The 25,490-nt window shown below is 39.8% G+C and overlaps 3 protein-coding genes and 1 long non-coding RNA gene across 7 annotated transcripts; 3 read left to right on the top strand and 1 right to left on the bottom strand.

Moving 5' to 3' along the window:
- The first annotated feature begins 869 nt into the window (after positions 1–869).
- atcayb (ATCAY kinesin light chain interacting caytaxin b) lies at positions 870–10,627 on the top strand. 3 transcript variants are annotated; one of them, XM_026374307.1, is made up of 14 exons: positions 870–1,023; positions 1,382–1,524; positions 3,191–3,297; positions 4,653–4,708; positions 4,788–5,015; positions 5,173–5,331; positions 5,959–6,061; positions 6,429–6,560; positions 6,979–7,065; positions 7,296–7,394; positions 7,811–7,846; positions 7,936–7,983; positions 8,092–8,138; positions 9,377–10,627. In XM_026374307.1, the coding sequence occupies exons 3-13, from the start codon at positions 3,221–3,223 to the stop codon at positions 8,129–8,131; spliced, it is 1,065 nt and encodes a 354-aa protein (XP_026230092.1). In that variant the 5' UTR covers positions 870–1,023; positions 1,382–1,524; positions 3,191–3,220; the 3' UTR covers positions 8,132–8,138; positions 9,377–10,627. The 3 variants fall into 3 exon arrangements, with proteins under 3 accessions (XP_026230092.1, XP_026230091.1, XP_026230089.1); XM_026374306.1 differs by having other exon boundaries at positions 1,350–1,524; XM_026374304.1 differs by having other exon boundaries at positions 870–1,031; positions 1,350–1,524.
- LOC113171715 lies at positions 4,875–17,341 on the bottom strand. The gene is made up of 5 exons (XR_003299722.2): positions 17,266–17,341; positions 16,850–17,038; positions 6,484–6,590; positions 5,163–5,309; positions 4,875–5,002 (listed from the first exon to the last, which is right to left on the bottom strand). It is a non-coding gene; the product is annotated as an uncharacterized LOC113171715 (long non-coding RNA).
- On the top strand, positions 11,441–14,264 carry nmrk2 (nicotinamide riboside kinase 2). Its single transcript, XM_026374308.1, has 8 exons — positions 11,441–11,960; positions 12,062–12,152; positions 12,817–12,865; positions 13,102–13,279; positions 13,378–13,449; positions 13,557–13,663; positions 13,787–13,872; positions 13,966–14,264. Exons 1-7 carry the CDS (start codon positions 11,935–11,937, stop codon positions 13,870–13,872), a joined length of 609 nt encoding a protein of 202 aa, XP_026230093.1. The 5' UTR covers positions 11,441–11,934; the 3' UTR covers positions 13,966–14,264.
- Positions 17,342–18,876: 1,535 nt separating the features above from the next.
- Positions 18,877–23,589, top strand: loxl5b (lysyl oxidase-like 5b). Of its 2 annotated transcripts, XM_026374303.2 has the most exons (8): positions 18,877–19,301; positions 19,404–19,883; positions 20,276–20,384; positions 20,699–20,836; positions 21,014–21,170; positions 22,051–22,146; positions 22,267–22,382; positions 22,636–23,589. In XM_026374303.2, the coding sequence occupies exons 1-8, from the start codon at positions 19,031–19,033 to the stop codon at positions 22,640–22,642; spliced, it is 1,374 nt and encodes a 457-aa protein (XP_026230088.1). In that variant the 5' UTR covers positions 18,877–19,030; the 3' UTR covers positions 22,643–23,589. The 2 variants fall into 2 exon arrangements, with proteins under 2 accessions (XP_026230088.1, XP_026230087.1); XM_026374302.2 differs by having other exon boundaries at positions 18,877–19,883.
- Positions 23,590–25,490: the final 1,901 nt, after the last annotated feature.

Below are 25,490 nucleotides of genomic sequence, written 5' to 3'. Positions count from 1 at the left end.
TGTTTTTAAAAGATAAATTATTCATACCAAATATTCTGCTTGCATGAATTAAATAAATTGAATTAGCACAGCCTTTAAATTACATTAACAACAGCATATCAGCCAATGTAGTTGCAAAACACCCTAATAAGACTGTATGAAATGCACCAATGTCTTTCATTGGAAACACTCTACCACCATCTGGTGGCAAGGAAGTCAACTTGAAAGACAAAAAATTACATCATGACCCATTTCCATATGAGCCATGTCTATAAATACATATAGAACTGTTTAATATTAATGGAACTCCACTTTATAAAAGTGAGCACAGTAAACCTCAACAGCAACAATTGATGATGATGATTTGTGTTTGAAGTGTGTACAGTTAATTAAGGAAAATAAAATCCTATTAAGAGTATTTCACCCTAAAGACTTTTATTGATGTTTTAGCTACACATACTTTTAATGTAAGTAGAAAAACCCTGACACCTTTTTGACTTATGACCTTTTTGTTAGAACCAGTGATTAAAACCACGCTGGTATGTCCTTGAACAGCTGAGGTTATGTCCTCGAAATTCAGCATGTGAGCTGTACTATATTGGTGGAAAGACAAATGCATTTAGTCACAAACCAGAGCATATTCCAGTGTTGCAGTGCTGCGCAGAGTGGTGTTATTAATAGAAAACTGTAAACATGGCCAAAATACACTTTTCTGCCAAGCAGCCAATGGCAGGAGAAGAATTGGAAACTGTGGCTGATCCCACTGGGCATGAAGTGCAGTGTCACAGACGTCTCACTGTGTTTACTCTCTGGGCTGAGTGCAGCTGTGAGGAGAGAGGAAAGGAAAGGGGGGGGGGAGGGCGTGAGAGAGAGAGACTGTGTGAGGGAGGAAGATGCTGTTGCCAGGGAACAGCAGTGAAGTCAGAACGTCCTTCTTTTTCAGCTCGCAAGACGATAAAAATACATTAAATCATGGATGCAAAATGGGCTGAAGGTTAGGAGAAGGAACTCAGCTGATCCTGACTTCAAGCGACCTAAGAGAAGGTAGGCAGGTGAGATTACATAACCTTCATCACGCAGTTCCCATGCGGGTGACATCATCACAGTAGGATTAGAGCCCGGGGTGGGGACATTAGTGCTGGTGAATGGGGGAGGAGGGTAGAAGGGGATTCAGCAGAAACAAGCAAAAGTAAATGGGAGGCAGAGAGAGAGAGGGATCATCATGGGATGATCTAAAAGCGCGGGGCGAGGATTATCTTTTGTCCAAAAAGCAACGTGGGATGTGACTAGTAGAGATGGCTGAAAAGATGAAAGCAGGATGGTGTTGCGTGTGACAACTCTGACTCCCCTAATGATTCTTCTCTGTACAGGAGAACTCGATTTTTCTCTCTTTCTCTATTAGCTGCATCAAGAAAAGGAACACGTCATCCAACAGCCCAGCTCAAGCTTGCAGATGTAAACAGTGATGACCCTCACTGCGCTGAGGTAGCTCTGGAGGGAGAACAGACAAGCTTTCAAAAGAGGAAGTCTTCCTGGTTACACTGTGTGAGTACCCTGTCTTTTACATGAGAGGTAATATTTCTGATCACATTAAGTTTTTGTCTTCATGGCAGCCTTCACTGCTTTGAGCCACAGAGGTTGGATTTACTATCAGTGACATGATACATATTTAATCTATCAGATACGGTTCATATTACATAAAAGTTTCCATAAACTTTAAGATATTTTAATGTATCTTAACGTTTGTGTGTATTTATGTGAGGATATTGACAGATCTCAAATGCTTTTATCATCACTGTTCCCTTGCCTGTACATTACATTTGTCCCAAAGTTTTATAATGCAGTAGACTTGTAGTCAAGTGACAGCTTTACTTATTCGCTTACATTTGAATGTCAGAGTCGGCACTCGGTCCAGAAAAATATTTATTAAAAAGCATATAACATCTTTTTCTTTCTCATTTGTACAGATTTATTTTCTTTAATTGAGGCACACTGTTAGATGGTTTGGTAGGGAGAACAGAGAGGCCCACGAGACATAGTTTGGGGAATGAAGGCCACTCTGCCATCTGGACACAAATCCCTAAGCACGTGCTGCTGCAACATTATTTTGTGACCATCAATCAGGAGGTCACTGTATGAGCAGCCGAGCCTCAGCAAGAGTCATTGCACAAACAACAAATCACTAATCTGCTGTTTCCGTGTGAATTTCCCACTTCATTCTCAGCTAGTCAGGATACTTTTCTTTATGTAACAACAAAATGAAGAAAATCCAAATTTGATTTAGCCAGCGTTGTGTTTAAGCCCACACTTTACACTGCAACTTTCTCAACAGATTATACACATAAACACTTACACCGCGTTTAGAATTCAGTTCAAAAACGGCATCACTATCCGCAGCACGTCACCTGAGGGAATCTGCCTTTTAGCCTCCATTTACTGGTTTTTCCATATAGGTTTTGATGTGTCTCACTTTAGCAGATCAGTGCCATCCCAGTGGACAAATGGACTGTTCTAACATCTGCTTCAGCTTGAACTCTGACTGAGATAGTGACACAGGAAAGACACTCCTCCCCCATGCATACTGACGCAAGACCTGCATTGTCCATACACTGTGCATGAATGACCTTTATATGACAACAGCCTGCAACAACTGACCCAAACACAAAAGCACTAAGAAAAGGCCACACAGCATCGAATTGATATATCTGTCATTTCTGATTTAGCTGTGTAAAATAATAAAGTCCAAACCACCATGTGCTTTGTGACAAATAATAATAATGATTAGTTTGTATCTCCCTGAGGGGCTTTATGAGCATAATGGTGTTTTATTTTTATCTCCTTCTCAAGGCATGTAATTGAAGAAAATCCAGTGGTACTTGTATGTGTCTTTATCGCTAGTATGGGATAAAAATGAGCATTTATTTCTCTTGTAATTTAAAATACTGGATCCTACATTTCCCATAATCTAATTGGTGTAGTGTTTTTCATTAGCCCCACCCTGCCTCGTAAACACCTATGTCTTTCAAACTCCACACCTTCAGTTAGTAATTTGGGCTCCCTCGTAGAGTGACTCAAGTCAGAATTCAGATAATCCAAAGGGTTGGGTAAAATGTGTGAAATGGGTGGAGTGCCCCTTTACAACAGCTTTAAGTACTGTATGTTTTAACACTTGGTTTCATACTGAATTGTTCCATCTGTTTGTCAACCACAGTGAGCTGAACCCTGTCCTCCCTAGCAGAGGATGGGTACAGCAGAAGCCACTTTACGCATGGACAGCATGGAAGTTAAGGATGAGTGGCAGGATGAGGACTTCCCCAGGTATTTTCACGAGTTCAGTATTTGTGTGTATGTGAGTGGAATGTGTGTATTTGTGTGTGCGTGTCTGCGTACATCTATGAGTAAGAGAGAGGGTGTTGGTGTGCATGCATTTTTTTCTGATTTGCACACAAGCCACAGCAAGGATGGAAAATCAGTCACGTGTTTTTAATGTTGAAGGGTAGCAGGTGTGTTCTTTCCTTGATGTAGCTGTTATGTGATGAGGTCATGTCATGTCAGTGAACAAAGCAGCAGGCAGCACAGAGACTAACCAGTATTGGAAAAATCAGCCACCCACGCTTTTGCTGGCAAAAATAATTTCTATAGCAGAGGAAATATATTTGTGAAAAATGAGCACAGGAAACACATTGTGTAAGATGATGTGTATTCACAATAATGTGATGTACAGTTTTTACATAGCCTTATATCCTTTAATCTTTATGATCAAAGGTCATACAAGATATCATGAAAATGAGGGGTTTAAATGCAGCTCAGACTCATTGGTGCATGTCGCCATGTTTCTAAGGATTTTGAATGAGCTAACAAAAGCTAAATCGAAAATACCATCAGGATGGGGTCACTTTAATTTATGTGGTGGGAGAAAAGCGGAATAATAGGATTTAGAGGGTAATGAAATTTCATGTCAGATTTAATGTTTGTGTTTCATGTCACTTTTACCGTAGCTGAGTGTATGCTATTGCATTTGGTTCTTTATTCTATATATACAGTCTAATAATTCAAACTGTTGCAGGCAGTTTAACCTTTAGCCCTGCAGAGAAACATTTAAGCTTTTAAAGTGCATTTAAGCTTGTTCATAAAATGTGTTGGTGCTGTCTTTAACTTACCCTTACATGGCTACTGACAACATAATAACAGCAATTATCCCAGACGCTCCATCAGCTAGTCCATACTTGTGGTGTTTTAGGGTGTGTTTGTCTGTGCATGGGTGTCTGTGTTAATGTCTGACTTTTTCTGCTTGTGTATGTACGTGCATGTTTATAGGAGTGCTACTGTAGCGTAACCCTCCTGTCCCCCAGTGAGATGTCTTATTATAATGTCATAGCGGAGTTGGTAATTATTGGTGTTGCTTACTCAAACAACATGTATTGTTTTCAGGGACACACTCTAAACACACCAAAAAGCCTCAGCATGGAAATGCAAGGAATGCTTTATAGTTTGTTTTAGCATTTCAAGTATTTTCAATCTTAATTCTTTTAATTCACAATTTTAAAAAAACAACCAAAACATTAACCTGGTATTAAGAAAACAACAGGCCAAAGACAAACTATAATCTCTATATATTTCTAATTGATACTGTTTCTATAATTATTGTTTTTATGGCATGTATTTCTTCGCAGACCGCTACCAGAAGATGGAGAGGTTGATTCTTCATGTCTTACTGACAACAGAAACAGTAAGTGGAATAAATACACTGCATTAAAAATGAGTTTTGACTATATACTGTATCTAAACCTTCTGATGTGCTTGTCAAGATCCCCCCAGCACTCTGAATGTGGGCGAGTCCGTGACACAGCGTAAACGTCGTACCCTGGTCGCCCCAGACATGAACCTGTCCTTGGATCAGAGCGAGGGATCGGTGCTCTCTGACGAATTTCTGGAAACACCAGACGACCTAGACATCAACGTAGATGACATTGAGACCCCTGATGAGACCGACTCACTGGAATTCATCAACAATGGCAATGAGCTGGAGTGGGAAGGTCAGACAGAGGTCAAATGATAATGAAAAGGTTTCATAGTAGACACAACTTTCTGACTATATTCTACCTTATGGTTAATTGTAATTTCATGTAGGTTAAAGCAAGTGTGGAGGAAGGTTAAATGGTACAAGCAACTGTTTTTGTCACCTTGTGATAGATGACACTCCTGTGGCCACTGCCAAGCGTCTTCCAGGAGAAAGTGATGAAGAGAGAGACTCATCTGGCCGTCTGTGGCGAACAGTGATCATCGGTGACCAGGAGCAGCGAATTGACATGCAGGTCATCAGACCATACCTTAGGGTAGTCACACATGGAGGTTAGTAAGAGAGTATGTGTTTGCTTATCAAGATTTATTATGAAAGGCAAACAAAACAATTAAATGCTGAATTGAATGCACACAGAAGAATTCATAGTTAAATTATCTGTGCACTTTAATCCCCTGTGCTATGAATGTAAAGACTGAAAAATAAAGTTAAGAGCATTATAACAATTTCAGGTGTACAAACTGGTTTTATGTTTGCTTATGAAGTTTTAAAAATGTTTTGTATCATTAATGTGATAGTTTTTATCAGTTTTATAATAAGCCTGTTAAAATTGAGCGAATACAACAGCCAGAAACAGCAGCCAGACCCATAATAGCAAATAGGCAAGGCAGGCTTAATTTATGTGTCACATTTCATGTGCAAGAAAGACTCAAGAGTGCTTCACAGTTTAAATACATGTTGGCTTAATGCCCTTAAGCCCCAACTATCCACTCACAGACAGCACACACACGTTATTTGAATTTATTAAAGGCAACAGAACAAAAGAATAGCTGTAAGGCTGCTTTGAAAGAAATAAATCATAACTTAGCGAAGAATGAATACAGCAAGGAAACTCATTTTTGCTCATTTCTTAGACCCCCGTAGTCTTTAATGACATGATTGGTTTATTTTTCTCTCAGGTTATTATGGTGAGGGTCTGAATGCGATCATTGTGTTTGCTGCCTGCCAGCTTCCCGACAGTGGCTGTGAGGACTACACATACATCATGGAAAACCTCTTTTTGTAAGGTCCATTCTAGTCTCTTGATAGTCTCTTTTACAGTATCACGATTTATTATGCACCCTTTCATAACATCATTCTTCTGCTTATTGTACCTTTTACTGTATAATTGATCGAAGGGCATGACTAGGGAAATGTTTCCATGGACAGTTCCATGTAATGAGCATGTCAACTCATGACAAAAGATTATTAACAGGTAATGCCAGAGATGAAAGATGAAACACTCATGTTGGCCTGGCGATGTTTCATTTGTTAGCACTTGTCTGAAACAGAATCTTAATCACAGTTTGAACACAGGAATTCTCTGCGATTGAAGTGCTGTAATCCATGTTGTTGCACAGTCAGATCTGATGTTAGTTCATGCCATCAGGTACGTCGTGAGCAGCCTGGAGCTGCTGGTTGCAGAAGATTACATGATTGTTTACCTGAACGGAGCGACTCCTCGTAGGAAGATGCCCGGCATCAGCTGGCTGAAGAGATGCTACCAGATGATTGACAGGAAGTAAGGCAGGAAACATCAGAACAGTTTGGGCTGTGGTGGAAATGGGAATATAAACATTCAAGAATGTGAATCTGATGTCAGTATTGATAAAGATTAGAATAAACTAGATAACGGGAATTGATGTTGTAAAAATGATTGCTGGGAAACATACACTAAAGACGTCACAAGCATATAATTCAAGATTTAAAAAAAACTTTATTAATCCCAGAGGGAAATTGTTTTGCCTCATTACAGTTGTTCTCAACACAGAAAGAAGGGGAACCACAACCAGGAGAGATCCACACCAACACAAATACACAATAACATCAATGCAGAAAACTCAATATATGTACAGAATATGTAAAATGGATTAATGAGAATGGGTCAATATTTATAGTCCATGGTGGAATGACAGCAATTATGTGAATGTCTCTTGCAGACTAAGGAAGAATTTAAAGTGTCTTATTATCGCTCACCCAACATGGTTCATCCGGACTGTCCTGGCCATCTCAAGGCCTTTCATCAGGTAATAAAATCATGTTTTTGATCTATACGTCTAGATTTTGGCAGTGAAAGCACCTCTCTTAACAAATGTAAGAAACAGAGAGAAGATAAACAACAAGTGTAATCCAATAGAAGTGAATTGTCTAGTTGTTGCATAATCACAGTGAGTGAGAGTTACATACAATGTTACATGGTCTTTCTTTGATGAAACTCAAACTAGTATGTATTGTGCGTTGTTGATGCTTTCCGCAGTGTGAAGTTCATGGATAAAATCCGTTATGTTCACACGCTGGAGGAACTCAGCCAGATCATCCCCATGGAGCATGTGCAGATCCCAGAGTGTGTGCTGCAGTAAGTACTCTGAGCCGCCAAGGGTCACTGCTGCTTATCTTAGGTTATGTTTTTTATTGCAGGCTTACAGTAATAAAACCCTGAGGGAATGCTTACAGTGCAGTGATCAAACATAATCTACTGTAATTTTTTAGCATTTAGTTTAATGTTTAATCATTAGAAAGTATTACTACACATTATTGTAGTGTACTTTGATAGCTGAAACAGCTGATGAAGATAGCATGTAGTATACTGTTTTACAGTTACAGTTACAGTATTCACGTTGATGACTCCCTGTCTAAAATAAACCATGACAGTCAGATCCAATACAGCCTTTAATAGACTAGTATCACTATCATAACAGAGCCTGAGAAGAATCTTTGGTTTATGTGCTTGTATAATAATTTGTCAGATATTTCTATTTTCCCCTTTTAAAGGTATGATGATGAGAAGATAAGAGCACAAAAGGAAAGGTGAGAAACATATTTTCGTGTGATTTTATGTACTTTTTCTTCCATGTACTGTAAATAGTATTATTAATACTTGACTTTCTTGCTTACAGACTTGAGCAAGACCAGCAGCAAACCAACTCAACATTGTCTAAAGAAAGGTGACCTCACTTCACAATAGCTGCAATGGAAAAATGTTCAGAGGTCATTCTTTTATCTAAAAGTGACTGTGATTGGTGCAAATCTCAACTCTAATTTGTCACTTTTAGGCCAAAGTCGATGATAGCAGAGGTTGGCCGTGACATCTGACATTAAGGTAAAGGTTCTCACTGATTTAGGTACCTCTCCATCAACTACTTCCAAACTGGTTTGTAATGTCAGCCCACTGTAACTAATCTCTGCAGAGAACCATTCTCCTGCACATACACACACACACACACACACACACATGTTTATGTTCCCAAAAAGGTCACGATACAGTAAATCACCAAAATACTGGAAGATTGCCTGTCTGAAGTTTTGGGTCACTGAAAGAAGGTCCAAAGGGTCAGGTCTCTGTGGAAGCGATATCCAATTTATAATATCACATCAAAAGAAGTGAGACTGTAAAAAGTAAGAGGATGACTCTGAACTCAAAACTCATACTTTTATAGTCCACTAAAAAGATGCTGGATAAAGAAATAAATGTAACTATTAGTTTGAGTAGTACACCTTAAAGTATATCTCTTTTTATAAGCATACACACGGCTTAGCCTGATTATGCAAATGGAATCAAAACCTTAGTTGTTCCACATAATCACAAAGTACTTTCAAGAAATTTACCAACTGCTTCCATCTGTTCTCTGGGACTGAGCACTGGCCCAAAGGCTAAAATGCAAAATAAACTGCCGTGTTATTACAGTCAGTCATCAGGCCCAGCTCATTTCCACTTTTGCCAAGTCATGTTTCACGTCTATAAATTCAGACTATACTCAAGTCTGAGAAATGTTAAATGATCCTCCAACATCATATTCCTTCCATACCCCATGTTACGTAAAGCACAGCTGCTCATGTCTTTAAGCCTGCCTGCACACAACCAATCAATTCTATTTTTAATGGGCTGTATGACCAAGGTCTGGCAAATTGATCTGCACTGCACAGCCTGTCCTAAAATCGACGGAAATACCCAACACAGCAGGTTGGGGCGGGTTAGGGTGGTGTGGTGGGTTATTTTAGAACCCAATCCCCCCTGTGCTGTTCTGTGCTGCTGACCATTCCTACTAGCCTCCATATATCAAAGGAGCTATCAGTCGGAGACTGGACACATCCCAGGAATGGACACAGGCACCATCTCCTAACTAAATACCAGCAGAGGAAGCAGCAGAAAAATAAATAGACAAACACGATATGTGTCAAGTTAGATTAAGTTTAGATTTGTTCATGTCTGCTGGGGCCCTGTCCAACTAAGGATCATATTAGAAATGTTGTATTTGTGGAGACGCACAAATATTAAAGGATACATTTCAGGAAAAATGTGACATAGATAGAATTAAACTTTCTGTGTTTGCATTACAGAGCTTTTAATTGAAGAACCAGTGGGAATGTTCTCTCATTACAACAGGAGCCATCATCACACTCTTACTCTACAGGATTAAATCTCTTGACTGGATTTGCTAGATGCAAGACAATCCTTTTCATCATGTTCAATGTCATGCCTGCTTCTAACTAAATGATACTTTACACCAAAGCATTACAAGATATAACTAAGACAGAAAGCATCTGCTCCTTGCACGTCAAGTGGAGTTTTATCTACAGCATGACTTCACCTATATAAATGAAAATGTATGGACCCGTCTCCCAAGCTGGGAAAGTCATGTACATAATTGTGTAAATATATTTTGAGGAAGGAGTTTGCACAGATATTTGGTAATTGTTTGTTTTAATTGCTGTTTACTAAAAAATAATGTGCAATGATATTGTTCTTATTAGACCTACAGTAGATGTTACTGATGCAAGTGTAGTTTTCAGATTTTCCATAGTTTGATATGCAGGTTGCATGCTGGTTTATATGCTTCCTGTTGCTGTTGCATGTCTTTGTGAGTTTTTAAGTCATTTGTTGTCATGGTTTAAAAGATACTTTTACAAGATGGAAAGCACATATTGTTACAGATGAAATATATTTAAAAACAGAGTCCGTTTTATTGTTAAAAGTGTTATTTATGAAAATGTGCCATTTAATGTTTATAAAAAAATAAATAAATAAGTGAACTACAACACATTTGGTACGTCACCTTCTCTTTCATCTTTTTTATTGTCTGTAAATCCAGTTTGGTTCCAGAGGTTTTTGAAAGTCCTGAAGAGTTATTAATGGGTATACTTCTGATTGAATGTGTTGGCCAAGTCAGTTGATGTTCTTTGTGTCATCTGACAGTCCTGTGCTGTTCTTCATAGGGGTCATTTGGACGTAATACTCTTAGAGTGACCTTTCTTTATTTGTATCAACAAGGTTACTGTGATCACTAGATGTTAGGACAATGCTCCATATGTATGTATCTCAAATGAACTTTTGAGTTTGTTCGACATATATCTTAATATTTTTTAGGTGTATTAAGGAATATTGTTCTAATTTAACTTGTTTGTTTTTGTTTTTTTCATGAGCCAGAGAACACAATTTAGTATGATTAAATCAAATTACTTCCTTTTTGTCTTGGCTTATGATCATAATTTAAGGTCATAACATATTAAAAACAGAAATATTTTGGGAATTAAGCATATTCCAACTTGGATGAGAAGTTTGACGCCTCTCTAGCATCTTCCAAAGTTAAAAAAAAGACCTAACAACACAGCACATTATTTCACAGTGGAGAAAAATATATATATTATAAAATCCACTAAAATGTCACGTAAGGGTGTGTCTGTCCTGAGTCTGAGAGGGGAAAGTATGTGCACCACAGGCTTCACATGTCAGACCACATGGTGTGATGACCTGCAGTAGGGGGCAGTTTTTAGTCTCACATTCTTCACTTAAATCTACAGTAAATGTATTTGTTTATGAACATGAGACAACTGCAACACATCCATTTTAATATGAGTAACATTCTCATCACATGGTGTCAACAGGCATGACTTTTCCGTTAAGACTGTAATTTCAGTGAAACACAAAGCCCTGAACCTGAGCTCGGCCTCAAAGTTCACCTCCTGCTACACTGCTAAACAGATAAGAGCAGCTGTAAAAGGATGTGTTCAAATACTTTACAAACAATATGAACACAAGGTTAGTTTGCACACATCAAAAGGTGTGTTTGGGCTGATAAGCAGTGGGCACTTGAGTTCAAAGACACATACCTGCAACATCAGACCTATGGCCGTGACTCGAGGTATCGAGCTGCCATGGCTGGGAGCCATGTACTTCAACTTGTTGCATCACAAATATGTGTATGTGATGCAGACACTAGACCCACAACAGCCAACTAAATATAGTGCTGCTGGGTTTTGCCCACCCACAGATGTCCAAGCATTAAACTTTACCCTGTGAGATCCCTAATTATAAGACTTTTTTTTCTTTGCGCTCTGATACAAATGTCTCAGTAACAGGATGTGACTTTTAAGCACAGCATTTATTACAGTTAAGCAGCCTTTGTCTCCTCTCCATACAGTTTCACAGCAGCTTTCTGAGTTACCACATATCTCTGGCTCATTACCAAGATCATTAAATTGTGTTTCACAGCTTAGCCACATCACTGTTTCGCTGTTATCTTTTATGAACCCTGCTGGGTGTGGGATTTGTCATGCATTTGGTTGGCAGGTGTTCACTGACCCCTGGCAGCAGGTGGAGAATGTGGGATCTACTTTCATGCAAATGTGAGGCTCGTAAATGCTCCTCCTCTCATTGGTGGAGTGCTGCAGGAAAAAATGGAGCAATTGGTTTGAGAGGCTCTGACGCTGCAGCTAAATCCTTTATATGCCCGGCAAGGTGATTGTCTATCAATGAAGTAGTAAAAGGGGGAACATCTGTGGCAGAGGAGAGGGAGAAGGTTTGTAGAAGAAACCTTTGAGAGGCAGTTGGATTTGGCTGGGTTCCCTTCTTTTATTTACTGAATTCCAGAGGTGACCAACACACAAAAGAAATAAAAATGAAAATTATCATTGGCATTGGAGGGTAAGTCTTTTCAGTTCATTTTCCTAGCTATCCGTTACCAAAGATTTGCTACGACTTTTTTGTAACTCATCTGTTTGACATAACATTTATTTTTATTTTAGAGTGACCAACGGTGGGAAGACCACTTTGACAAATAGACTACTAAAATCATTACCCAACTGTTGTGTTGTGCACCAGGATGACTTTTTCAAGGTAAGATAAATTAAAGTAAACTTTCTCTTAAGCTTTTACAGTTTACTTTAAAGCTACAGTAGCTATTTGTACTATATCAGTGCTATTAGAGCTAATGAAAGTATTATTTTTTCAATGTGTTTTTATTTGCTACATAACATTTGCCCTTGAGGACATTCTGGGCTCAGATATAACCCACTAGTCTGACCTGCGGATGTCCTGACATCGCAGTAGCCTAGTAATCTGGCTGATTGTCTCCTGGACAGCCATTGAAAGGGCTGAGAGTCCCCACTTAAAGTCAGACTCTGTGCAATCATGTTGCAATTTCTGTAACCAAAGTTTTTGCATGAACATTAAACCAATTTGGCTTAAAGGAAGCCAGAAGACATTATTTCACCACAACCATCGTACCGTACAGCATTCAGGGTCAGGATAACTCACAACCTATCAGCTTGTTTTTACAACATCCCTGGTTTTTACTCAATATCTAATTTTCTGTATCTATAGCAAGACAACAAACGTCGAATACATAAACAATTTATAATTAATACTAAAACCTTGCCAAAAAATGTCGCCGTGCGCTACTTTTGGTGGAGACAAGTCCTTGACTTGTCCTGTCCAGGTGTGATCAGCTCCAACTGGTTACTAGGTTGCAGCAATGTTTTATTGGTGACTGTTATTTCAGAATCCCAATCAAATAGAAGTCGGGGAGGACGGCTTTAGACAATGGGATGGTAAGAATGGATTTCGCGTAGGAAAACGAGCAGTAATGTACTTTTTCTTTCCTGCACATTTCTTTAGTTTGGTAACCAATCAATCGTAAACTTTTTGATATTCTTCTATCTGTTCTGTGAATGCTACAGACATTCACGAACCGTGACTAATGTGTGTTACAGCACATTGGTGGTGAGTGTTAGTTGTATGTGTGGTAAAACCCTGTCCCCTCTCTTCTCTCCTTGTTCTGTATCAGTGATTACAGCCCTGGACATGGAGGCTATGGTCAACACTGTGAAAGGCTGGCAGGAGAACCCAGTCAAGTTCGCCCGCTCACACGGTGTAAGCCTGTCAAGTGAAGTCGAGAAATCTGACTCAAAGCAGGAGGAGGTCCATGTTCTCATCGTGGAGGGGTTCCTCATCTACAATTACAAGTAGGACAAGTGTTTCCATACAGGCTCAAAAATGTAACCCACAGACCTCATGACCCCTGAAGCTTTTCATTAATTGGAGCTCTGGTTCCTCTCTGCAGGCCACTTATTGACATCTATGACAAGTGTTTCTACATTTCCATTCCTTATGAGGAGTGCAAAAGGAGAAGAAGGTAACAAGCTCTTGGAGTGACTTTGACGTATTACACTAAAATGTTAAACACAGTATTAATATTACATTTGCAGTTTATAATATCACTTGCTTGATATCTTTTCACAGTACAAGGACATACACAGTCCCTGACCCACCTGGTCTGTTCGATGGCCACGTCTGGCCCATGTATTTGAAACACAGGACAGAAATGGAGAACAACTGCGCTAGTATAGGTATTGACTCAAGAGTGTCTCTGTTGCTCTGTCTCTATATTCAGATCCCTAAAGTCAAAATTAAAGCAATAAACGCTCCTCTACAAAACGATCAAATGCTAAATTCACTCTTCTTCTGGACAGAGTACCTCGACGGGATGACATCAAAGGAAGACATCTTCAACAAAGTGTTTGAAAGTGTTCAGAACTCCCTGCTCAACAACTCATAGGTAAATGAAAATGTAAAAGCGTGAACATTTTCTCCAGCAGAGCATTCATGTTATAGTCAGTGTGGGACTAACTTCTCTCTTCTCTCTCAACAGCAGGGCGGAGACAGCAGCGGATTTTGTGTATAGACCTGTAAATATAATTTTGAGTAAATGTGTAACACCGGTTCTGTACTTCTAGCCTGATTTGTACATAGTCAATCATGTAACTTATTAAGAACTCATGGCAGGACAGTTGTGTTTTGTATAATCCTGTGTAACGTTTTCTAAAAGATAAACCTTCTCTCAACTGACCAGTGTTTAACATGACATCTAAACTCTGATCTTGTTGGACTGGATGTAAAAGTGAAATGTGAGGAAAGGAGTTGTGTTTTGCAACTTAAAGAAACAACTGAATCCACTTTGTGCGTTGTTGTTTTTCTTCCTAATCACATGCTGTGGTTCTCATACACATCCTGTTCAGAATCATAAACTTGTGCTTTACAACACAAATATTAATGCACACAGACTGATAACATCCTGAGACTCTGGAATGAGCGTCCTTATCACTGCGATTAGATAGAGGGTCAATTTAAAAACTGTCATCACGTGGAGAATGTTTTACTCTCAAAGATAAAGTACGGGCTATCATGGTTCACAGGAAGGAAAAAGAAGAATTAATCAGTGTTCTCATTTAAAATAGATGTGAATATAACACTATAACATGTAATAAACAATAAAACAAACAGCATTTTATATTATATTATATTATATTATATTATATTACATTACATTACATTACATTATATTATATTATATTATATTATATTATATTATTATATTATATTATATTATATTATATTATATTATATTATATTATATTATATTATATTATATTATATTATATTATATTATATTATATTATATTATATTAATACACATTGGAACACAAGTGTATCATGAAATGTACCCTACCATATGTTGTCGCCATTCATTTTTTAAATAAATAAAAAATTATAATAATGTTATTAATGTTTTTAAATGTTATTTAAAAAATTTAATAACAAAGTTAATATAAATATACTAAAAGCTTTATACTAATTTTGTAGAGCTCACATTATTGATTATTATAATATTAGTTCACTAATACTGATGCAATAATGTATGTATGTGTGTAAGCAGCATTTTATTTGTAGTTAGCCAAGGTGAAGGTCAAAGTCAAGTTAGTTTGTTCTGTGTTAAATAAGCTTAATAAGGCATGATGTGAGACTCCTTGGCAAAAAATCCCCAAAAGTCTTTTTAAAAGTCTCCCACTCTCAGTCAGAACTGTCTGCACAGAAATGAGGGGGAACGCGGAGCCGTGCATTAAAGTTTTTATTGAAATTTCAAGATCAAAAACCCACTGAATTACTTTATATAATAACCTGAGAGTTATATTTCACTGCGTCCACAGAGGTTCCTTTGAAATATAAAACAAATGATGGGGGACGTCATATACAGTAATGACATCATATAGAATCCTAAGTCATATAGAATCGCTCCTTCCTCCTCTGGTCACACACTATACATGACTCTGAGAAAAGACTGCTCCGTCCCTGGACCTGGCAGAGCCACAGAGGGTGTGTCGGGGGGGAGTTGGGGTCTTGTGATGCATTTCTAGGAGTCTTTAAATGCCGACACTCAGCCTGGAACAGAGGGCGGCTGGTCTGTCCATTTATATTTAGCTTAAGTGTCTGGGGTGTCAGGGGAATATAATATATGAGTGCACAGCCATTTACTGATTGCTATCCACCCACTCAACGCTCCACAGCCTGGTATGACTCAGGGGCCAGCCCCCACACGCCACCATCGGGTGGGTAAGGTGAGACTCTTGTGGGTTGGCATGCTCCCACGTCACCCGCCATCATGGCAACCCCCAAAAAGTACAGCTGGGGTGTCCATATTTGGATCGAAAGGCAAGGACACATGATCTGAGCACCTGTCACATGCTGCACAGCGCCCCCAGTATGAGTGAGTGAGGACCCCTGAGGCCTGTTGAGGGTTGTGGTCATGCCACCGAATGATAGAAATGCCTGCGTCTGTCAGGTGTAAATAGTGAATATTATCTTATTAGTGATCCTAAATGGAAAATCATACATTTTTATATGTATTTATCATTTGTTCCTGCAGCCAATATTCACATGTGCACTGTTTTATCAAAAGTTTGACTCATTTGTGTTGAAAATTTATATTATTCCAAGGGAGATCATCAGTAAGTTTATATAGAAATGATTCTGTATCAGTGCACGTTGGCACTAATGGAGTCAGCATACAGGGTTTATTATATAAAAACAAATTTTTAATGCAGTAAATATGATATTATATATGATGTTATTAATTAATCACTTTAATGTTTCTGCTGATAAATGTGGGGCTGAATTTAACTATTGCAGAATCTATAAGTAGAAATATGAATTTATATAAAATAGAATAACTCCAGGTAGCTTTAACAGTACTGGAGTAAATGTACTTTATTTTCCACTACTACTCTCCTAAGGTCCAGAGGAAGATAATCCTTCAAGCACTGATTTTTACACTTGATATTGCAGTATTAGTGCTATAGAGTCAAAGTCCTTTTATGGATAACATTAAATTATCTCAACATCAATTTGTCACGTGTACATCAACAAAAACATGAAGACAGACACAGCAACATGTTGCGCAAAGCGGAAATATGAGGAGCGCTGACCAGGCGGACTCTGGCAAAGGTTAATCAAAGATTAGCAAAGATGTGTCACAAGAAACCTGGTGATCTGCAGTCGTGTGGTGTTCAAATGACCCACAATTCATCGTTCATCAATCATTCATATTAATTTTACTTTAGGTTAGAAGGCAAAATTTACTTTTATCGAAGAATTCACCACTTTCGCTTTCAGGAGGAATTAAATGTCCACGCAATTGGACAGTCCCCCATAAAAAGGTCAATATTGTTCATTTTCTCAAACATTTTTCAGCATCTCACCTGCATTGTCTCCCCATGATCTGTGGTAAACCCTCTGGATCTATCATTTTACTCCTCAGACTGGCAGTGTGAGGCCTCAGGGGAAGACAACAGGTACAGGTATATTCCTTGTGGGGAAGTTTTCTTGTAGTAAAACCATTTTAAGACCATCATCTTCGTTAAATCTCACAAGAAGCAAAGCCTGGATACCTAGATTCACGGAATAAGATATATTCAAAGCGCAAAAGAATTAGTCTTTCACACGGGGAAAGATCTCCTGCTGTACGTGTACCATGAAAACAACCAGAAACTGTTTATTTTATTTCTAAGCACTCCTAATTTACAGTAAAGATTAGTTTTGGTGGCAGCATTTGTTGTGATTTGTTTACTTTCAGGTCAGACACACAAGAAAGACTCAATTCAACGTTCATACTTACTGGCTAAAATTTGTGGGTTACATGTCCTGCTCGGGAAGTCTTGTGCCAAACCAGTGCCGAGGAACTGTGGCTCTTATAAATCAGGACTGCAGCAGAGAGCAGAGCAGGAAAGTGCCGGACTTTGGACCAGGGGAGGGTTTCTTTGACTAAAAATAGAAAAACATGCAGGCTCAACATCCTTATGCCCTATTTGGGGGAGGAAACACACACCACGATGCCTGAGAGGTGACAAATACTCAGTCTGAGTCCTCGGTAGATCAGTGTGTGTGTGTCTGTGTGTGTGTGTGTGTGTGTGTGTGTGTGTGTGTGTGTGTGTGTGTGTGTGTGAGCCTATGAACACTTTGCTTTACAATTTTCAAGTACTTATATCTTAAGTGGTTTTATATTTTATTTTTAAATGTTTGGATACATTAAAGCACTTTCAGTTGGGTTTGTTATTCTTGATAATTTGACTTTTACTTGAGTATTTTCTTTTTCTGCTGCTTTATACTTTGTATGTTGTACTTTTTACTCCACTACTCATAACTATCTGGCAGCTTTAGCTGCAATATACTTGTTGTTTACTTGTTAATTTGTGGGGCTAATTGTTTATTTATTGCTCACAAACCGATGTTTGCCAAAACCTTTTCTTTACGCACAGTTTTACGCAAAGATTCACGTGAGAAAAGATCAGTCTTTAGTTTTACAACATAAAGACATCTGCTTTATGTTGTAAAGTATTATGAAGCTGGTGTGGATCAGCACAGAGTAGGAGCCTGTTTGTTCTACTTTCACTGTAACACGCACAAACAGCCGACGGTGATTTAGGCACGTCCCGAATTTGTCGAACTTTGAACCCGAGGCGCGCCTGCGCAGAACTGTTTCTGCTGAGGGCGCTCCAGTTAACGATGGATGGGAAGAGGTGAGCAGGATCAGTGGTTGGATGAAGGATGATGTGATAATAGGATGGAATCGACTGAAAGAGCATTAGAACATTAAAACAGAGTTTAACCTCCTACGAATATAGAATTTAGTCAAAAATATGAGTTCAGCAAATATAAAATTATAAAATGTATGCACCTGCAGCAGCAGCTACTACAGGATTAAATGTTCTTGAACAGCGTTTGCTGGAAGGGAACACATACAGTAGATGCAGAGTGCCTCCTACTGGTGGAGGTGGAGTCTTGCATGAGGGTATAAATCCATTTGGTGTAGATTTTTATAAACTGTTAGAAAAATCTGACTAAAACTCTAAGTTTGATTGAGTTTAGGAATCTTGATAAACTGGTCGCATCTGAACAACATAGAAGTTAATTAAATAACTATTTTTCTGCACTTTATATTTTCTGTGGAAAACTGACAGTGAATTTTTAAACCAACACACAGTTCACATATCACCATTAGTTTTAACCTCTACTGGGTAAACTGGTCCTGCAAAATAACCAGTTTGCACACTTAGATTTAAATGACTTCAGTTAACACCCGTGCGTAAAGTTTACTCGACAAACTTCCAACACGGCAACGAATGGGTTCAACTTTCTTGCCAGAAACTTTGTGACCGGGCTGATTTCACTGAATGAGCTGGAAAAAAAGGTTGCAGCCCTCTTCTCCACTTTGCCAGTCCTCCTTAGAGCTGATATGTTGTTCTGTGTAAGAGCTGGAACTGAATGCGCACTCCTGCTTTTCATCCACTTTCCTCAAAGCAACATATGTGGGAGCAATTCATGTCATAAACTGACTGCTCATTGACGCACAGGAGGAATTGAACTTTTCTGGTGATATTGCCATGGCAAAATGCTCTGTTTTATTTTTATGCTTTTTCCAAGGACTAATTGCCCTCATCTCCGGGCAGCAGCGCACAACTGGCCCCTGGCGGCATCGGATTCAGTGGGAGAACAACGGGCAGGTTTATAGTTTAATGAGCACTGGCTCAGAGTATCAAGCACCAGCTAGATCTAGAAGCCAGTCGAGGGTTTATGTGAGCAGCAGGAGGGATGGCACCAGGAGCCAAATGCCGGGAGCGCATAGAGGTGTGACGCTTGTAAGAACCGGACAGGGTGAGTCCAGACAGTTCACGAGTAATCACGGTGCAGAACTAGGTTCTTTTACACCTGGACGCGATGGTAGACAGATTGTGCCTGTTAATGTTGGTGCATTAGGGGCCGGACAGCGTCCATATGGAGCTGGAGCGGCAGGTTTTCCAGGTGCACGACGTTTTAGCGCTGAACACCTTAACAACATCAACGTCTCACAGACGGGGAGCAGAAGAGGAGATGCTGTGCATGTTACTGCACCGCAAACCAGACGAGGAGAGCCAGGGCCCGGTGCGCAACACCAACAGTTACGCGCGGTGCCAGAAGCAGCGTCTGTCACCAGGCAGCACCCACAGACAGATCAGTCCATCCCTGGATTTGCCACAAGAGAATCTGACCCCCCTGCTCCATCCCCTGCACTTACAGAGGATGCTGCCAACGACCCAACCACTAATGGAGACGACATGGTTAACGACGACCCTCGAAATCCGTTAAAAAACCACAGGAATTCAGTGTTTTACAACATGTATCCCACAAGAGGGAGGCCAGTGGCCCGCACGCGCCGTCCACCTGGCACAGGATATGGGACCAGCTATTTCCAGAATGGTAAGTCCAGAGTCCTCTAATGATATGGAATAAGTTCTTATTAACAGGCATGGACAGTGGGTCCATAGCTGGGTCAATATAATTCAATAGATTTGAATCAGAAATGAAAGAGATTTTGGACAAACACAAATCCAACTCACTAAGAGGAAAAGGCGAAATTGCAGGAAGGAAAAAAAAAAATCTCATTTGGACTCTAGATCCCAGAACGACAGCCCAGGAATGAAAAACATGTCGAATTAAGCCAACAAACACAAACAGCTTCTCTAATTTCAACCTGGACACCGTCTTATTCACTGGATTGTTCTCAGCATAAATAAACTGGAAATATTAAAAGCTCAGAATTACAAAAGAAAAAAAATATCTTGGATTATCCCTTTAATCTCCTCTTCCAGGACTTCCAGACCTTGTGCCAGACCCATATGCCATCCAAGCAGGGGCTTACGTCCAGCGCATGCAGATGTATGCGCTTCGCTGTGCAGCTGAGGAGAACTGTCTGGCCAGGTAATGATTCATGTCTTTAGCATGCACAGTAGGGACTGAGGCAGACACACACACACACACCTTACACACATGCCTTTGGATGTTTTAGGATAACTGTTGTGTTAATTCAGTTAGTTTGATCTTGTGATGGAGGAGTGGTTCTCCAACATAAAGTCCAGCAAAGACATAAATGTTCTGGGTTGGTTTTCCCAAAAGCGTTAAATACAATGGAACAAACCCTTTGTGCTCCGGCGCTAAGAAAACTAGACCCGGGAACTCAGCCAGCAGCACTTTCCAACTCAGATTATGCCCTTTTCCCCTGTGATCCATCCAAGGTCGGCATATGGACCTGCTGTGCGAGACATCGACTTCAGAGTCCTCCTGCGGTTTCCCCAGAAAGTGAAGAACCAAGGCACCTCTGACTTCCTCCCTGTCAAGCCGCGATATCAGTGGGACTGGCACAGCTGTCACCAGTGAGTTTATCCAGCCTGACATCAAATAAATGACTTTATGAGCACGGCAACATCCAGATCTGATATAACAACCCAAAAGACCACCACACCCTCAACATTCAGCTGAGACAATAAAGCTGTGGCCTTAAAGGCATTCCTGGACTTTGCCTTAAGATTTCTTTTTCTCTAAACTTTCAGGCACTACCACAGCATGGACGCCTTCAGTAACTACGACCTGCTAGATGCCATCACTGGACGAAAAGTGGCCGAGGGACACAAAGCCAGTTTCTGCTTGGAAGACACGAACTGTGACTCTGGATTCAGGCGGCGCTACGCCTGCACATCACATACACAGGTAACATACACTTACAGGTCATCAATCATCACATACTCATACAAATGCTGTATAGAGAGACATGTCAAAGTGGTAAAGACATCATCATCATCATCATCATCATCATCATCAACTCATCTGGTCTGATGAACAGTAACTTTAAACCTGAGACAGTTCCATCCTTAGTCATTCAAAACGTCAAGATGTTTGTGAGACAGAAGTGGTTATGTGGTTTCTGCAGATCCCGGAGAAATCCAAACTTTTACAAGCTTTACACTCTCAGGGTTTCTGGTAAATTTACAGGCTCCAGATCCAAGATCCGATTATTCAAATAATGTCACTTTCATTCAGTCATTTACAGACTTAACAGATTGTGATCACATTATACAACTGTGCTTCCAGTCTCAGTTGCCATAACGAGTGAGTAGACTTGTGAAAATGAACAGAGAGAACCTATAAATGGCAAATTAAGAATCCTGTTTTGCAGTAACTCAGTGTTTATAGTCAACAGGCCAACAAATGACCTCAAATACATTTAGTGAATAAGCAGAAGTCGTCATTTTGCACTATTATGAGCTGTAGAGTTTGCAGAGTAACTTTCGTTTTGAAAATCCTCCAGCTCCACTTCTCAGAACTGTTTTTTTAACTAAAAGTCTGGTGTGTGCCAGTGAAAAAAAAAACATCCTGCAGACGGGAATATTTATTATATCTGTTGTCTGGGCTCTGTGATTCTGGCTTTGGGCTCCTTAGAACCGCTTTGCTTCCAAGAACTGTTTGTATAACTTAAACTCAAATCTGCTTCATTTGCAGCGCTTGTAGGAAAATAGTAGTCAAAGTCGTTAAAGAGCCTGAGTCAAAGCTTTAAACCACACTCACGGGGGGGTTGGGGTTGTGTTTTCAGGGTCTGAGCCCAGGATGCCATGACATCTACGCTGCCAACATTGACTGTCAGTGGATTGACATCACCGATGTACCCCCAGGAAACTATATCCTGAAGGTAACGTGTGTCACATAAGTTTCAGTCAACTTATTACGGGCTCTTTTTCACAACATACGGACTTGATTACCTGCCTACGGAGCCACTTTACCAATTTTGATCATGTTTTCATTTTTGCAGGTTACTGTAAATCCCAATTTCCACGTCCTGGAGTCGGACTTCAGCAACAACATAGTGAGATGTGACATCACTTACACAGGGATTTATGTTCAGACACGCAACTGTCGAGTAACAAGGTACTTTGCGAGTGTTTAGTGCATTATTCATTTTCAGTTTTTTAGTTTTTTGAGATAATTTATCTCAAAATGTATGAATAATTTATCGCACCATCCTAAATAAAGCATTAGAAAACAATTGAACTGGCTAAAAACTAAATAAATGAATGGGAATGAATATATGTCAATAAGTGTCCTCACACTGACTACCATTCAAAAATGCGTGCATGTTGGATTTCTGCATTTTCATATCGTTTTCTCTTTCTATTTTCAGGGGCTGAAATGGTCTGTTCCAATTATGATCTGCAGGAATTTGGCAGAAAACATCTCTCATTGTACTGTACAGCAGCATGGACACCGACTAACAAAAAGTGCAATTGTTGAAGTGTTTGTTACAGCTTTAAGTCTTTCGTGTGTTGCAGTTTTTGGTATTAAATGCAAAAGTTTACACCATTTTTTTATAATTGAAACTAGTGAGATCACCACATTTACTTGATGATTCATTACAAGAAGTTATTTAGTTTTTTTGCCTTAAGGAAAAGTACTGTGTTCATGTAAGTTTATTTCTTGAATGCTGGTTTACTGCTACAAATGTGTTTTTATTGCCTTTTTCTGCTCTGTGTTATTGCTGCATGCACATCATTGGCTGTTTGACTATTACAGTTTTATTTAAAGGATGAGATATACTGTGTTTTTGTGGTTGTTAACAAATCTCGTGAAAAGACTGAAACCAAAAGTGCACTGATCCTCTCTTAATACGTTACAACTTCCAAATCCTCTCAGTGGAACTTAGTCCCAATCCCACTGGTTTCTACTGAAGAGTGTTTATGTTCAGCTGCAGCAGCAGAATAGTTTGTGAAGGAGCAACTCAAGATTAACTACAGTAGCCACTGCAACGTAGGGACATGTCACCTAGTTCAACTGTTCATCACAACTCACTGATGTGTTTGAATAGAGACCGGAGACCCAGACGATGCTTGTTAGTCGAACGGTTCATTGTTGGTTCTGATCTTTTCATGGGATCTTTTCAAGTTGAACATCACTAGACTTATTCTTGAGCCCACTGGTGGTCGTAAATATCTCATTTTATGTTAAAGAGTAAGTATGAGTGAGTAAATGTGTGCCTGTGAGTAACTGCATGAATGTAAAATGGTTAATACTGCCTGAACGTTGTTGAAAGCTTGTTGTGTTAGTTTAAATACAATAAAGATGTGGAGGAGTGAGTTTATTATGATAACGTTTATTGCCTTCTCTTTTGAAAATGATTCCCACAGGCATCAGTTTAATTTTTATCCTGGATTTTAGCTGAAATTTAAGTCAAAGTTTGTGACATCCATCCAATCTTTGCTGAATTTCAAAAATGCCAAGCACCTTTAAAGAATAGATTCTTCTAACTGAATCTCAGGTGGACAAAAGCAGCTTCTTCATTAAAAATATCTCAGCGCTTGAAAGGACTGACTCAGGATTTCGGGCTGTTGAATGGAGGGGCTTCACTTGGGGTGATGTGTGCAGATTGTGGCCTCAGAGACAAACAGGCCAGCAGGCAGACATTGGCGGCATGTTTGCTGACAGCCCTCTGTGAAGACACAACCCACAGGATCTTATACAGCCGTGCCATATCTACCAAACCACAGTCAGAGCATGATGAATGGAGGCCTTTTCTCACCATGTCAAAAAGGAGTGTCTCTCAGCTGCTGGCAAAGAAATAATCACATCTTGGCTTCATTCACATCCACAGGGAATTGTTTAAGTCGACAGGCGTTTTAAAAGCGCAGGAATGTTTTGTCTGAGTGGGAAGATTGACACAACCCGCCTGAGAATATCTCCAGCAAGTCAGTCATAGATGTTTTAACCAAGGACAAACGTGTTTTTGCAGCAAGCACTAGACGGTATCAAACAGCAAGAGAATGACGGCGGAAACACTAAACCTGTGCAGAATGTATTTACTCTGGAACGGGTGGTGCTTCACCTGATTCGAAGATGTTTTTACCCTGAACAAATTACTCTGTGAAAAGAAGCTTCATATATTACAAGGTGGTTTGAGTGATGTACTGGAAAACACGCAGGATCCAGACAATGTGAACCGAAGAGATTAAGCCAAATTGAAATGGTTTATGTTGGAAGTTGCCAAGGCGCCTCCCTGCCAGAGTAGATTGTCTATGTTATTGAAAGTGTCTGGAAACCACCACCACCCCAGGATTTATTCAATTCTATTCCTGTCTGTCAAGGACAATATTTACAGACAGTGACTATTTCAGTTCTGGAGACAGGAGTCTGCATCTGCACCGGAACAAGAGCGAGCGTTAACATTTCAATCAGGAGAGACACAACTGAGAGAGAATGGATAAAGTACCTTAATGCATGTTACTGACCCAGTGTGCACAGTAGGAATATGAGAGGATCAGACTCTCCGTTGTGACATCATCATTTCCCTAAGACCTGATTGGTTAAGTAAAAGTGAACCCCCTCAGTCATCTGAGTGGGAAGTGAAGAGAGAGCAGGAGAAAACTGTGGACAAAGTAGGGTCTTCCTGGTTGAGCTTTCACTGGAACTTGGTCACAAACAAAAAGTATTGAAGAAATTACAACTTTGACTTGAATATGATTAGGAGAGAGTCATTCTGATTCATCCTCTGAGCACTGCGAGTACCTGCACCAGATTCTGTAGCATCCATCCAATACCTGTTAAGACATTTTATTATAAAACACAGGTGTCAACCTCATTATGACACCGGAGGTCAGAGGGTAACAGAAGACATAAGGAGAACAGTAAATGTCGGGTAGCTGCACAAAGCTTGATTTACGCCACCCAGGGTCTCGTCTGTTCAGAGTTTGGCTCTGAACTCAGCTGGTCTCCTCCTTTTTTAAACCGACGTGTCATTTTAAACATGCCACGCTGTAGTGAAGACAGTGGCTATTTGCTCAGCTGTGCAGCTTCACACCAACATCTGGATGGAGCATCTCGTCTGCCATACACAAGCTGGCTGGCACCTTTCAGTTGGCCTCAGCAAATCCAGTCCAGCGTCCAGGTAGGTAAGGTGAGGAGGGGACAGGTTTCGCCATCTGCAGCAGCCCACACTGAACTCACTGTGGCAGGGAGAGACATTTTCCTGATGCATCTGCACATCAG

Source organism: Anabas testudineus, chromosome 17 (assembly GCF_900324465.2).
Source record: "Anabas testudineus chromosome 17, fAnaTes1.2, whole genome shotgun sequence".
Lineage (NCBI taxonomy): Eukaryota > Metazoa > Chordata > Actinopteri > Anabantiformes > Anabantidae > Anabas > Anabas testudineus.
Note: the sequence above shows the minus strand (reverse complement) of the source record. Positions and strands in the feature narration are given on the sequence as shown.

What these genes read in the sequence shown, in the direction of transcription:
- atcayb (XM_026374307.1), top strand. Translation starts at nt 3,221, where the DNA reads ATGGGTACAGCAGAAGCCACTTTACGCATGGACAGCATGGAAGTTAAG. An exon ending in TAGGGTAGTCACACATGGAG is followed by an intron (nt 5,332 to 5,958) that starts GTTAGTAAGAGA and finishes TTTTTCTCTCAG; the next exon opens with GTTATTATGGTGAGGGTCTG. An exon ending in ATCCCAGAGTGTGTGCTGCA is followed by an intron (nt 7,395 to 7,810) that starts GTAAGTACTCTG and finishes CCCCTTTTAAAG; the next exon opens with GTATGATGATGAGAAGATAA.
- loxl5b (XM_026374302.2), top strand. Translation starts at nt 19,031, where the DNA reads ATGGCAAAATGCTCTGTTTTATTTTTATGCTTTTTCCAAGGACTAATT. An exon ending in GACCAGCTATTTCCAGAATG is followed by an intron (nt 19,884 to 20,275) that starts GTAAGTCCAGAG and finishes CTCCTCTTCCAG; the next exon opens with GACTTCCAGACCTTGTGCCA. An exon ending in GAGGAGAACTGTCTGGCCAG is followed by an intron (nt 20,385 to 20,698) that starts GTAATGATTCAT and finishes GATCCATCCAAG; the next exon opens with GTCGGCATATGGACCTGCTG.
- nmrk2 (XM_026374308.1), top strand. Translation starts at nt 11,935, where the DNA reads ATGAAAATTATCATTGGCATTGGAGG. An exon ending in ACCAGGATGACTTTTTCAAG is followed by an intron (nt 12,153 to 12,816) that starts GTAAGATAAATT and finishes CTGTTATTTCAG; the next exon opens with AATCCCAATCAAATAGAAGT. An exon ending in TTCCTCATCTACAATTACAA is followed by an intron (nt 13,280 to 13,377) that starts GTAGGACAAGTG and finishes TCCTCTCTGCAG; the next exon opens with GCCACTTATTGACATCTATG.